Genomic DNA, 14,650 nt, shown 5'->3' on the forward strand with positions numbered 1-14,650 from the left:
GCAGGCTTCTCTGGGGTAATGGAAAAGTTCTAACACAGACCGTGGCGCTGACTGTGCGATTTTGTTAGTACACTAATGACCGTTAAATTGTACTTAAAACAGGTGTATTTTTATAGTACATAAATTCAATAAAACTCTTTTAAAAAGATCTGTGTGGCAAGGTGAATGTTTACTCAAGTTCCGGCTCCTAGAAGCATTCAATGAGCCAGTGGAAATTCTTCAGTAAACCTTCAAGTATTAAGGGGTCCAAGCCCATGTCACCCAAGTTCTACCCAGGAACAGTCAGGCTGGAAACAGAACCCTCAGCTCCACTGATAGCCCACCAGCCCAACGGCCTCACATCCCATGGAGAACAGAGGGGAACTCTCCATTCTCTCCCTCGTGATAGTGTGAAATGATTTCTCACTGAATGCAGCACAAGCAAGAAAGGGAAACACTGAAACCACTGCCGGCTTAGAACATCTCATCAGGCTCAAAAGATTTTGATTCACATCTGTAGGATGGATAGTATAAATAAACAGTCCTCAATATCACGTTCAGGACTAACGCTGATTACTGGTCAGTCAGGTCTCTGCTGAGCGGACATCACGCGACCCTAGAAGTCTGGGGACAACGAATGGAAAGCTGGCTGGACTGCACTTCTGTCTCCATACACGCCCCCCTACACACACACACACACACACACACACACACACACACACACACACGCGCACGCACACAACAGGCCAGTTGCCTGCCAGAAACCAGAGCAAATTCCATGTTTGTTTGGGGGGAGGGGAGGACATTCTTTGGCAAAAGAATTCAGTTCCTCCTACTTCATTCTACAAGGAGAAGGCAGAAATAAATTGGAGGAAAGCCCTACCCTTCCTTCCTCCCTCCCTGGGGATGTCTCCCCTCATCTGCACCGCATCTGCAAAGACACTTAAGCAGCAGTGGACCGGTGAGACACCACTGGGCACGGGGCCCAAGGACACCCCAGACGCAGGCCCTACCCTCAAGGAGTTTACAACCGCACTCGAATTGAGTAAACAGCCAGAGGACAGGGTGGTCAACTGCCTGGGAGAGTGTGGGGGGGCAGGGCGGAGGCGGGCAGGCGACGGGGTGACACGCTCCACTCTGAGTTGGCAGGAACCTCCCCCCTTCTGGCTCTAATTCTCCTACACTGGTACCCACCCCCGGAACCTCAGCCGCTGGCCCGAGCCATTTCTGCCAGGTCTACATGCCATCTGTACTACTCCCTTCTCACTATGTTGCTATAAACCAATTAGCTATTTTTACCGTGCCTCATCTGAAGCACTAACAGACGTGAAATCACAGGTTTAAGGATGATATGTACGGTCTTTTCAAATATTCATTCCAACCAGCATCGCTCTACAATTTTTTTAAATCCGTCTATGAAACACTTAACACCGCACTTGAACCCTGAACAAAACACCATTCTCTTAGCATAGACACCCCCCGGGTCGCTGAGAAACAGCAAACAGCAAGCCGAGCATGTGCGTCCGAGTCAGTCCCGGGAAGCGTGGCTGCCACCTCCACGGAGGCATCTGTCCTGCACCAGCCCCACCCTGACTTGTGCTCACGCCACTGGGGCGTCCTCTCAGACAAGCCACTCACCTCTCTGCGCTCCGACGGGCAGACAAACGTGATAGTCACTGCCGGGCTGTGACCCTCACAGAAGTCTGGGTGAACTGCCCCTTCTTTCACATAACTCAGGACAAGCCTGGAGGATACACGTCGAGAAAAGAGGGTTAGGGTTACGAAAGTACAAATTACATTCCAATTAGTCTGCTGCCCTGAGCCGTCAGCTCAAGCGTCTGTTCTCCCTTTCCCCACGTGTGCAGAAAGGGAGACCAGAAGCTTACGCTGTGAAAGGAGCCATAGTACGAAGTCAGTTAAATTTATTTCCATTTGGGAAAAAAAAAATTTTTTTAAGTAAACTTCAATGAGTGCTTTAAAAAAATAAGTAGAACAACCAACATACAAACTTAAATACTAAGAAAAGCTGTTTAAGTACAACAAAAAAGATTATAAACAATCTAACAAAACAAAACAAACACCGCCCGGCCGGCCAATTGCATTTCAGCCCGCAAGGCTACACAACCACTTCTTCTCTAAACGACCACTTCTCAGTGCAAGCGGAAGATCTTTTTTTTTTAAGCCTGAAGACAGCCCAGCGCGCTGGCGACACGGCCTCCCGCGGCCAGGCAGAGCCTGGAACCGCCCATGGGGGTGCTGGCCTAGCTGTGGGTTGTGGCCACAGTTCCCGGTGCACCGGCCACAGGACCACCGAAAACAGATGACCTTCCTTTCCTCTGAATACACGCTCAGGCTTTCGCTCGACGCCCACGCTTTCCGAATTCGTCTCTAGCCCTCCCAGTAGGGAAAGACACCCATTTATCACTTAGGACGGTGCGACAGGCTGAACTGTGTCCCCGCAAACTTCGTATGTTGAAGCTCTAACCCCCAGGACCTCAGGATGTGACCGTATTTGGAAACGGGGCCTTGGAAGAGGTGATTAAGTTGAGTTCGCTGCTGTGGGCCCTAATCGGACAGTATGGGTGTCCTTATAAGGAGAGGAGATCAGGACACAGACACACAGAGGAGAGGCTGTGAGGGGACGCAGGAGGTGGCTGTCTACGAGCCGAGAGGAAAGGTCTCAGAAGGACCCGCTGACAGCTCGGCCTCCGGAACTGAGAGGAAACAAACTTCTGCTGCTGGAGCCGCACAGTCTGCGGCACCACCGTGGCCGCTCTGGCAAACGAATTCAGACGCACGTACAGGAACCTCCCAGACGTTTTTAAATTTAGGTTATGCCCCAGCTCTCCCTGGGGACAGAAGTGTGATCTACTGCACACGGAGACACACCACTAGTTCCAGACTAGAGCAGGTGCAGCGAGGAGTCTACCAAAGGCTCCTGGAACAGGGAGAAAATCAAAGTCCTCGATCCAAGTTCAGGATGTGGCCACGTGTGACACACTGGAGAAAAACCTCTCCCCACCGAGAGAGGTACAAACGCATGAGAAAAATGTGTGTGAACAACACAGCTTATCAGGAGAAATGAAACATCCCCACCGGGAACTAAGGAGCGCCCCCTCGTCCCAGTCGGGAAGCAAACTCTGCACCCAGAAGGGCGGTGGCAAAGCGGCCCTCCTGTCACTCGCCTCCAGGACGGTGTTTTTTAAAGAACAGATAAAACCACGGACGTAAAACCAACGTCACAGGTGACAAAGCAAGGGAGATACCCAAACACACCTTAAGGTAGGCGTGACTTCATGAAGTGGATACCCGTATGGACATGGGCTGGATCCTGATACACATTTTCCTGCCTAAGTCACCAAGCCTACGTGACTCAAGCAACGACCGCTAACTTTACAAGCCTATGCGAAGTAGTAACTCTGCAAGCCCTGCTGAAAAGGGATATTCTTGCAGCTCCCTGAAAAGCCAGGCTCTTGCTGAAGATTACACATGCCACCAGCAGACCGACCTGTCATCGCTCATGAGCTTCAGTCCCTCCTTGGGCCGGCCGACGTCGAATGCCCGGTCCCCTCTCACCAGGCAGGCGGCAGTGCCGGTGGGACAGGAACGCACCTCCGGACTCGTGGCCCGTAGCACCTCTGTAAAATGTGTGACATTGAATCAGAGAATGTGTCAAGTGTAGCAATCACACTTAACCTTAGGTCCAGGGTCCCTTGAAAAAATTATCAAATTTTTTTAAGTCTCCATAAGTGATATAAGGTAGCAGAGGTCTGGAAACCCAGAAGAGTAGGATCCCATCCCATCCCGAGACCCTGGGCAAGCCAACGACCAATCTGAAAGTGGAAAATGGGAACAGCTTTCCTGCCCTGCAGGGCAGCCGGGAAGTGAGGGCGAAACAATGTAAGATGCTCACTCTGTACCTGGTACATAAGAGGTGCCGATAAACAGGGACTAAGGTGCTACTGGTAGTTAAGGGACACAGCCCTTCTCCTAGAGCTACAGGAACCTTAGAATCACCTACAGACAAGAAAAGGCAGGGTCTCCGTGGAGTGGACTGGTGGAAGGATGAGTAGATTCATGGAAACAACCTATGGACAGTTCTGGGTTCGAATCTTAGATCCACTCCTTTCTGTCTCTATAACTTTGGTCAAACTGCAGACGGATCCAATTGTCAGGGCGCTACCTCACCAGTCCGGGGGAGGAGTAAAGAAAAGAACAAACTAGATGTGCCTGGGATAACAGCCAGACAGTACAGCCTGCCGGCAGCAATACCACAATGACTACAGCTGTGTTTCTCTTTAGGCTGCGTTACTTTTGTCGTCACCTGCCACCTTACACGTTACAGGGGGTTTACTGTGCATCTTCTCCAAGAGTGCAGGAACCTCCACGTGCTCAGTGCTGCAGCTCAGCGCCTAAATTAGAGGCCACCACGTAACAGGGGCCCTAAAATAGTTCTGCCGTGGATGGGTAAATATCACCCAGCCTGGGCTCTACCTAGTTCAAGTCTTATAGCACTCATCGAGGGCAGGGTTTCCATGTCTCCTCTGCCCCGGCAGCTCTCAGCACCCCCAGTACCCAAATCAGCCAATTCTCCCCTCATCGTGAGAAGGAAGGTTTACTTGAGAATCCTGAAACCCAAAGCATCCGGCAGACAGAACATGTTGGCATGGCCAATGGTCAGAATGGACTTTGCGATGGCATCAGAATTTCCTGGGGGCAAAGGGGAAGGGTTGTGCAGAGAGCATCTTTGGGGACAAGCTTTCTTAGAGGGCCCAATCAGCGACAGGGTTATCCACAAAGGAGTACGGTGCAGGGGCAAAAATACTGAAGCCTCCAGAGAAATCCTTCACCATCCCCACCCACAACGCCCCCGGACTCAGACCTATGTCTCTGCAAACGTTGATGAACAGAGAAGTGTCCAGGTCAGAGTCGTCCACCAAATAAGCACCGCTGATCTTGATCAGTGGGTTTAAATCATGCTTCTTCAGCTCTCTGTCAAACACGTAGCACGGCACCTAGGAGAGACAGGAGAGAACACGAGTCTTTGACACACACCTTCCTGGGGGCTGGGGGCTCAGCAAAGCCTATGCCCCACATCATGGGACACCAGTCTCCACGCCGTGAGGTTCCCCGATGACAGCAAAGCCAAGGCCGACAGGGCTCCGGTTGCTTCTGCCCACCTGTTCCCTCCCAGCCGCTCCATCCCCGTCCCCCCTTGGCGTGCTGTCCTGCTGCCGCCTCTCACGCACGTCATCCCGTCCCTACACCCCCACGGCCACCACGCCGCAGCCCTGCAACCAGCGCAGACGTTCCCGCCTGCCCACCCTCACTGTCCTCTCTCCCTCTCCGTCACCCTCTGCTGGACGCAGCCACTACCCACTCTGACCTCACTACCACTCTCGGCCTTCCCCCCCGGCCTCACGCCAATGGCCTTCCCCTGCCCAAAACTCTTTCTTCACTTGGCTGCCTGGCCTCCAGGGGCTCCTGGGGTCCCTCTGCCCACAGCCTGCTTTCTCAGCCTGCTGGGAATGTGCCTCAACTTCCTTTGAACGGACCCTAAGTGCAGAGGTGTCCCACGGCTGACTTCTCGGCCGCTCATTCCCCTGGTGACCTCGTGCACGACACATTAGGTACCCGCCACTGGCTCCCAAGTGTATGTTTCTAGCCGTGACCTCTCCCCGCAAGCCCAGACTTCACAGCCAACGCCAGCACAAAAGATGTGTTCGTGAGCAGACTGCAGACAGAACGCCAGGGTCCAAACTCCGGGGCTGACACTTAGTATGACCACGAGCCAATCGAGCCTCTGTGCCTCGGTTTCCCCATGTGTCAAGTGGGAATAATAACAGTAACTATCGATACTTCACAGGGTTGCTGTAAAGACTGAACGAGTTAATACACGTAATGCTCTTGGTGCAGGTGCTGGTGAGTCAATGTAAGTGTCACCTGCTGTTATTTACCATTGTCACTTAGATACACAAAAGCATCTGAATTTTAACATATTTAAAATAGGCCTTTTTTCCCCTCAAAACCTGCTCTCATCCTAGCATTCCCCACCTCAGTAACGCACAATCATTCAGCCCGTTGCTCAGGGCCAAACCATAAAGGCCATGGAGAACCCGCACGTTCCACATCCAAACCATCGGCAAGTCCTCTCAGCGCTTCAAACCCAACCCTGGATCAGCTCCTCCGTTACCACCCGTGTCCAAGCTGCCATCACCTCTCGCCTGCCAACAGTCTCCTTTTAACGGGACCCCTGGTTCCAGCTTCCGTGTCCCCTTCCCCCAGCCAATGTCTCCACAAGCACCAGATCAATCCTTTTAAAATTCCATTGGGTCACATCACTCCTTGCTCAAAATCCACCAGCGGCCTCCCATCACACTGAGGGTGAAATCTCAGCTCCTCCACGGTCTCCAACCTCGGGGACCCTCCACGCAGCCACACTGGCTTCTGGGTACAGATCAGCCCCGTGGAAGTGATGCTGCCTCTACCTGGGATGATTCCCTTAGAGCCCCACGGCTCTCTCACTGCGTCCCGGCCTCAGGTCAAGGGCCACCTGCGTAGTGGGGCCGTTTCTGACATCGCCAGCTCTCTTCTTCAGAGCACTGGTGTCTATCACCGGGCACCTCCACCTGCTAACCTGAGTGTAAGCTCCCCGAGGACAGGGCCTTTGTCACTGCTGTAGCCCTAAGCAAGGCTTAGGACAGTACCCAGAACCTAACAGGGGTCCGTTGAACACCTGCTCACTAACATGAAGAGCAGTTCCTCCTCTGGGCCTCTAGCTGGATTCTAACTTATGAGCACTCTCTAATCTCTATGAACGAATGGTCTTTTATTTTTTTTTTAAGTCAAGGAGTATATCAAATCACGTTATACACTTTAAGTATATGCAGTTTTATTTGTCAATTATACCTCAATAACGCTAGCAGGAGAAAAAGGGGTGTAGGAAGAATGTCAAGGAACCCATTACAGGTGGCAAGACCCTGTGCTTTCGAAGTTCCACCAAATTCGGAAGGCAAGGCGTCCCAGCCCAGAGATGTACCCCGAGTAAAGGCCCGGGTCGCCCAGTCTTCACGTGAAACATCCCCATATCATTTTAATCTCCTCGGCCAAGGAGTATTCTAAAAACTCATGTTCGCTGCAATCATTTCAAAATACTTTGTTTCATCCCTTCCTATGGATAATTTTCCTTAAGTTGGCTTTTAGAAAACTGAAGCTATTCACAGGCAGGTCCGTTTACAAAAGTTAATGTTTAGCTTTTAAATGTTTCTCAGAAAGATGCTATCAAACCCGCAGGAATGCGCTGACCCACTAACCCTCTTCCCCTGTCCTGTTTGCAGAGACTTCGCGGAGAGCAAACGGATGGAACCCAAGGACTTGCACCCCCTCGGAGCCTCAGGGGGGCACCTAAACTCACTTCAACCAAACCCTTAAAGCAAAGTCTCCCGTTGCCTACAACGCTGGCCAGAGATGCTGACGCCAACCAAGGAGGGCGAGCATGGGCACAGAGCAGGCGAGGTCAGGAGGCCGGAACCACGCCTGGCACTACGTCCTGCAGAAAGGCAACGGAAGTGCAAGAAAGGGAGGACTGCAGACCCGGAGGAGGCTCCAGTAAAAGTAACCCGCGTCCATAATCCTGCAAATCTAGAGCTTGTCAACCCCCAGCAGGATAACACAGAAACATGAACTCAACCCAACGGGGCAGCAATTCAAGAAAGGAGACAAAGCAGCAACTCTCCAGCTACAAAATAAAGACGAGGGAGCGGGACGGCACATAGCAGGAGGGAAGATGGGGCCACACTCCTGAAACTAGCTCGATGTCACCGAAAGGCTTGAAGGCTTCCAGTGAGCCACGCCTGCTGCGGACACCCGGCTCAAGGCCGTGAGCAACTTCTGGCTGTCTCCCGACTCCAGGAAGGAACAGGAGACACGCCCAGTGCAGCGCCCCCCAGAACTGGAGGGAGCATCGGAAAAACAAGCAAGGCTCCTGGGGAAAGTCCTCCCACTTCCTGCTCCCGCGAGCAGAGCAATGGAGACATTCATCAGCGCAGGAATGCAGCGGCCGGGGAAGGAGGCTGGTGCCAGCTCCCCACACTGCGCACTGAGTCACCCTTGTTAACGGTGTACGCATGTACATTAACCGTATTTATGTGACTCCGGTAAGACCACTAGCTTGCCAGTTCTGCATTCTCTGCGTGTCCCAAGAGTAGGATGGTAGGGGATGTGTGTCCACGAGCTTTTACGGAAATTACGATCTAAAACGATCCCACCAGAATCCACTGAACAAGCACTACACCGGTGGGTTTAAAAGGCACTTTTTGGAACCACCGTGTTCTTTGCTCATCACACCATTCTAAATCTGACAAAGCCAAACCAACAGAAGAAATGAGGAGCTATCAATAAGGTGTGGACTCTAGGGGTTTTTTTTAAGGAATGATGAGTGTTTCGACATTTCATGTAATTTTTGAAGTTCTATCATAGCCTGTAAGGTCTAATCAAATCCTACTGAAGACAGAGAAAAGGGACTATGCTTCACAGTGATCCGCTGGCGGTGACAGCGTTGCTTTTGCAGCCATCATGCTCTCTGGTTCTTCCCGTCTAATCTAGCTACACCTAAGGCAGAGCGATGCCCTCCATACCTTCGGTCTATGAGTTCCATGAATGCAACAACCCTTTCAAAATGTAAGGAAATTCCTAATGCTTAGCCCACAACATGCCCTCGATAAATGAAAACTCCACGAATAAAGCCCGGCTGCCAACCAGGCCCAAAGAACTGATCACTGGGAACATACCAGCACTCCTCCTGCATCTTTGGATCAGCTAAACGTCACTTCTGAGAAAAACACAGACTGTATCTTCCCGTTCCCACCCCCCAAAACGACTTAGAACAGGGGTCAGCACACTTGTTCTGTAAACATGTTAGGCTTTGTGAGTGACGTAGGTCTCTGCTGTGTATTCTTCTCTGCTTTTTTTTTACAATCCTATAAAAATGTAAAAACCATTCTTAGTTCTGAGGCTGTACAAACACAGGATGTAGTTTGTGACTTCTGACCTATAGCACAAAGAAAATCAAAAACAAGTCACTATTTCTTTATTTCTTTGGGGAAGCAATTATTCCCTAGGTGGTGGGAAACAACTGTCAGTTCAGCAAAGCAAGGAAAAAGGACGCTCGGTTAAAACAGGAAAAATGGGTGTAATAACTGTCAGCTGGAGAACCAGGGCCCAAGAGAAGGAGCCTCCATGGGGCCTGGAAGGCCTGGGGTCTCACAGGAGAGCAGAAGGTGTCTGGCACTGCGGTTCAGAGATGCTTTTCCTGCCGTTAACTGTACATTGGCAAATAGTTGAAGCTAAGTTTCAAAATGCAAAGTTTAAATTTGACACCATCTCCTACTAAATATCGGTGTCATTTCATTAGGCCTTACTTCTTCCCACACTTTGAAATTTCCTCCCATTGAACATTCCTCACACCCATGGAGGCAGCATTCCGACTGCCTTTTCTTTTGTAGATTGCCACAGCTGAAGAGTCGGTGATAACTTACGATTCATAACTAAATTTGTTTTTGTTTTTTAATCTCCCGCTCCCTCCCCCTCCCCCTGCGAATCCCTAAATTCAGTTTTATTTTTTAAGAACAAACATCTCTTTTTGCCCTTCTTAAATGACAACACATTAGGTCATCAGCAGAAATGACTGATGACTCCCATCTGTCAGTTCCTAGTTCCTGAGAGTCTTTGAACTCAACCCTTCTTCAGAACAGAAAACTAACGGAGAAAAGTGAGAAAATTCAACCCATGAAGACTGTTGTCTGGGTGAACACAGGAAGCCACCTTTAAGACCCGGGCTGGTGGGAGTGGGGAAGTGGCAGAGGAAACTGTCTTCTGCCCCCTCCAGCACCAGGGGAAGTCAGAGGCTCTAGGCTAGGGAAGAGGGTGCTTCATCAACCACCAGGAACACTTGACCAGATACCAGAGAAAGAAGGGAAGTAATGATGACAGTCGTCTAGTCTCTGAGGTGAGCTGGCAAAGAACTGAAGGGCCAGGCACACCTGACCTGGATCCACAAGGCGTCCAGAAGCCAACCCAAGGCTGAGGAAATGCCATCTGTAGGTGGCATGGCACCTAAACCCAAGCTCGACTTGGGACTCGGCTCTTGAGTTGCATGGCATCAGAAACCAAGAGCTAACCTGCTCTACGCAAGTGAGCCATTCCATTTCCAGTCCGTCCTGTGTATTTAAAATGCCCCGTCGTAGAAATAAGAACCACCCAGGACAACTGAACAATTAAATCACATGGTATCTCTGCTCAAATGGAGTTTGAAAACCACAATAAGATTTCTACCCCAAAAGTTGGCGTCAGTACTTCAAATCCTAAAGGTCCCAGGATGTATTGCACAAGCATGTAACCTTGAAGGGCCCTTGTTACCTCTTTATTCGCTTTAAAAACGTCTTTCTTGCAGGCTGCAGTTGTCCTCCACTCGAAGTAATGCACACAGTCTGTTGCAGTTACAAATTCGGGAGTTCCCTTTTTTTAAAAAAAAAAAAAGGAAAAATAAGTTAGCATACTGCATATTGTAAAGTGTTCTTTTTTTAAAGTCAGAAACAGTGAAGGCTAACGAAAAATCTTAAACTAGCAGCGGGAGGTGGGGAATGACACACAACTGTTTTAGTTAAACAAGGTCATCAAGAAGTTCCCAAACCCAAAACTTCTGAGACAAAAGCTTCATAAAATCATGTTGGAATCTGGCTATAAATGATCCAAAACTGTTCTACTGCCCCAACTATGCAAGTACAGTAAGCTCATGGGAAGTAATCTTCACTGACCTCCCACTCTCAAACTCCAAATGTTCTCTGAACCAAAAGCCAACAAAACCGAAGCCAGAAAATGTGACCTCATGCTTCCTGGAAGCCGCGGGAGGAGGCCCATCTGGACCTGACCGAGCTCGTACACCAGCCTTGCTCAGACGCCCCTGCACTTGAGGGCGGCCCCTCCCAGCAGAAGGGGACCAGCGAGGACTCCGAACTGGTCAGCCACAGTGTGGCTGGTTGATGAGACGTGGCGGGGACTTACCTCTGGGCGCCCATGTGCAAATCTGAAGAGTTCTGTGAATTCTGGTTCTCACAGGGTGAACACAGAATTCTTGAAGACAATTTAGTTAAAATTCAAACAACAAGCTAGCTTATTCTGTAACTCAGACCTCCAGATTTCCTACCACTGCAAACAGATTTTTTTCCCAAGGTTTCAACATGGGCAGCAGTGCAACTGATAGGCTGGTCCAAAATTAACAACGTAAGTTCTATTTTTAAAGTTCTCCAGACAAGACAGTATGGCCCTGAAAATGCAACAGTCACAGCACCAAATTCTAAAAATGATACTTCAAAGCAATCTGGTAACCGCCTAAGTTTCACTCAACCTGATTTTTCTGAACACTTGGATTCTTACTCTTATTAGAGAACATTCACAGGGTTTGTACACAAATTGCTTTTGCTAAAAGCCAGCAACCATTTGCTGAGAGCCCCTTTCTAAACACTAAAGATTAAAATCAAAAAATCACATACAATATGCAGATAGTGAGAACACCAGCATCACGCTTTCGACAATTAGGTCCCACTTCAACACTAGTGATACCCCAAAAGTTGGGAACCCCATTACCCACTGGCCAAGGCTTCTTCTAGACAGATGTTAATATGTTCCATTTAATGTAAATGACGACAAATGTTTAAAACAATAAACACATTGCCTTGACAATTATCAAAATAAAATGCTGGGAGAAGAAGTTTCAGAAAGAAAAAAAAAAATTTATGCTGCAACATAAACATTCAACAGTGCTTTGAGTTTAAACACCCTAACCTTTACACTGGAGTTTTACACAGGATGTGGGTCAAATTTCACTGAAACGTTGTAACTATAGGCTTCGAATTTGTTTACTTATTGGTTCTTAATGGTGACGGTAATTAGGCTGGGGTTCCTGTTCATCTGTTTGCTCGTGTTTTTAATTTTGCTCCCTTGGTCGTCCTAGAATACCCGCTACAGCAAGAACACCCCAAGGACAAACGTTTTTAAAAGAAAGATTATAAAGTGCCTCTGTGTGGACTCACCAAGGTCTTCCCACATAAGAAGGTGATGCTACTCTGCACTCTGTGATTTGTGCTCTGCTGCCCGCAGCTCATTGTGGTGTTGAATTCCAGGAGAGATCTGGTTGCGTTCTTCAAATGAGAGTCACCTATTCGAAAGAAAAGAGTATGAACAAGCCATAAAACATTCATAACCATAGAGCTATTTCCAAGCATCAGCAAAGTAAAAATGGCACTATAATTCATTTGAAAGCTTACAAACGGCCCCTTCCCCAGAATTCTCCGTCTCAGGAATGGCATCCCCACACAGCCCCAAACACATTGCACTCAGTCCTATCTTCCTCTCACCTGTCACATCAGAAAGTTGTATTGCTTCTACCTGCACCTCAAATGCGTCCACCTCTCTCCTTCTCTACAACTACTGAAACCACTGTCACCTCCCACCTGTATTCTGGCAACAGCCTCCTAATTGGGCCCCTTGCCTCCAACTCCTGTCTCGTTCCTCACCATCCTCTCTTCCCCATCCATCTTGCACCAAAAACATAAATCAGAATATATAGCTTGGCTGCTGAAATTCTTCAATAACTTCCCATCATACATGCTATAGAATCAAAATTCTTTAGAATGGTCCACAAGTACGCTGATCACTTCTCAGTCTGCCTGGGATATTATTGCAATAAAAAGTCTCCATAATATCAATATGATGGTAGTTGGCACAGGAACAAATAAACGGACAAACAGACTGTAACAAAGATCAAGACACCAGAACAGAGAGCACACAGACATATCTATGAGTCAAACTTTGATACACAATAGAAGTAACGTATCAGGTCAGTGAGCAAAGAGACTGTTCAATAAATGATACTGGAAACAAAATGGCAATCCATACAGGAAAAAGGATAAAAACTGAATCCCTACGTACCACTGTATACAAAGATCAACTCTAAATGGATTAAAAGATGTAAACATCAGAAACCAAATTTTAACTCAGTAAAAGCTGGAGTTATCTTTTAGATCGTAATGTAGGGAAATACTGAAGACTCAAAAGCATTAACTACAAAAAAAATAATAACTGTGGCTTATTAAAAAGTTTATATTCATGAAAAAGTAGCTTAAGGAAAACTATTTAAGCTATTTTTAAAAAATAGCTTAAAAAAGTTTAGAACAAGTTATAAACTAGGAGACACAAAGAGCTGGCAAAGAACTAGCATCCAGAAGATATATACTCACACACAAAAACAAAAAAAGTTTTTTTATAATTCTAGGAAATAAAATGAATGACGTATGACAGAGAGAACATACTGAGAGGAGAGAGAAGGGAAAACCCACACCTAGTCACAGTATGGTGATTCTAATATCAAAGGCAAAGATAAAATTCTAAAGCTTCTAGAGGGAAAGAATTGATCACATGCAATAGATAACTCAATATAAAATGGACAAGACATGATCAGACAGGAGAAAAACCCCTTCATAAATAAAGAGATGTTCAACATCACTGGTGATCAAGACCATGCGACTTACCAATTCCAGCCATTCTGTCGACAAAAATTAAACACCAAATGTGGGAGAAGAGAAGCTCCAGAGCGCTCCTGTGTTGCTGGTGGAAGTGTGAACTGGTACAACCACTACATAAGTGGGCATGACGTTGTGTCCTATCATTGAACGTTCATGTACCCTACGGCCTAGCTATTCAACTCTTAGGTAAATACGTAAGCGAAAGCCATAGACGTATACATGACAAGAAACATGTGAAAGACCATCTCGTGTTCTTCACACTAGCAAAAACCTGGAAACAGGGACTCCCGTGGTGGTCCAGTGGTTAAGACTCTGCGCTCCCAACACAGGAGGCCCAGGTCCTATCCCTGGTCAGGAAACTAGATCCCGCATGCCGCGACTAAGACCCAGCGCAACCTAATTAATTTCTTAAAAGCTTGGAAACAACTCAAATGCCCATCAGGAGAAGAGTGGACAAATTAACTCTGGTAGATCTACAATATTACGTAGGAATCAGAGGAATAAATCACAGTGAAAGATAATATAGTTGTTTTTCAACAATATAATATTGTTACCACTTAAGTCCCAAAACATTACACACAGCGTGATACATACTTTCTATTAAGTTGAAAACACCACATACAGCCAGACATTTGAGAAAGAGAGAAAGACAGACAGACTCTGGGAAAAGAGAGGAAAGAAGAAAGAAAATCATTCGCTCACAAATACAGGATGTGAGCGAATGATTACCTCCAGTGAAGAGAGACAGGAGGATGGAAGACCACACAGACAGTGGTTATTGTCAAGGTCCTGGATTTTGTTAGAGAAGGGGTTCGTTGCATTATCCAAAACAACTAATTAAAAAACAGGAAGAGGTGACTTCACAGATTGATGATGAGTGCGTGTCATGACCTCAGGATTACAACTGGTCCAATTTGATAAATACACCAGAGATCTTTAAAAGAGAGAGACAGAGTAGAAAGGGTAAAAATTAAGACGCCAATGGAGAGCGGATAATGGCTTTCAGACCCACAGCACCATACCAACAACAGTACAGCGGTTCTTTCTCCTGCCTGCCTACGTGATTCGGCCTGCCAGAATCGCCCTTCTCT

General features: G+C 47.8%; 1 protein-coding gene across 1 annotated transcript in view; it reads right to left on the bottom strand.

The window, feature by feature from the left end:
• IGF2R (insulin like growth factor 2 receptor) overlaps window positions 1–14,650 on the bottom strand; it is a 110,021-nt gene that overhangs the window by 67,613 nt on the left and 27,758 nt on the right. Inside the window, exons 3-7 of the mRNA XM_060029687.1 lie at window positions 12,069–12,193; window positions 10,396–10,494; window positions 4,862–4,994; window positions 3,488–3,617; window positions 1,618–1,723 (exon numbers count right to left, since the gene is read on the bottom strand). Coding sequence (XP_059885670.1) covers window positions 1,618–1,723; window positions 3,488–3,617; window positions 4,862–4,994; window positions 10,396–10,494; window positions 12,069–12,193 — 593 coding nt within the window. The remainder of the gene's footprint in view (window positions 1–1,617; window positions 1,724–3,487; window positions 3,618–4,861; window positions 4,995–10,395; window positions 10,495–12,068; window positions 12,194–14,650) is intronic.

This window comes from Delphinus delphis, chromosome 14 (genome assembly GCF_949987515.2).
Source record: "Delphinus delphis chromosome 14, mDelDel1.2, whole genome shotgun sequence".
NCBI classification, from domain to species: domain Eukaryota; kingdom Metazoa; phylum Chordata; class Mammalia; order Artiodactyla; family Delphinidae; genus Delphinus; species Delphinus delphis.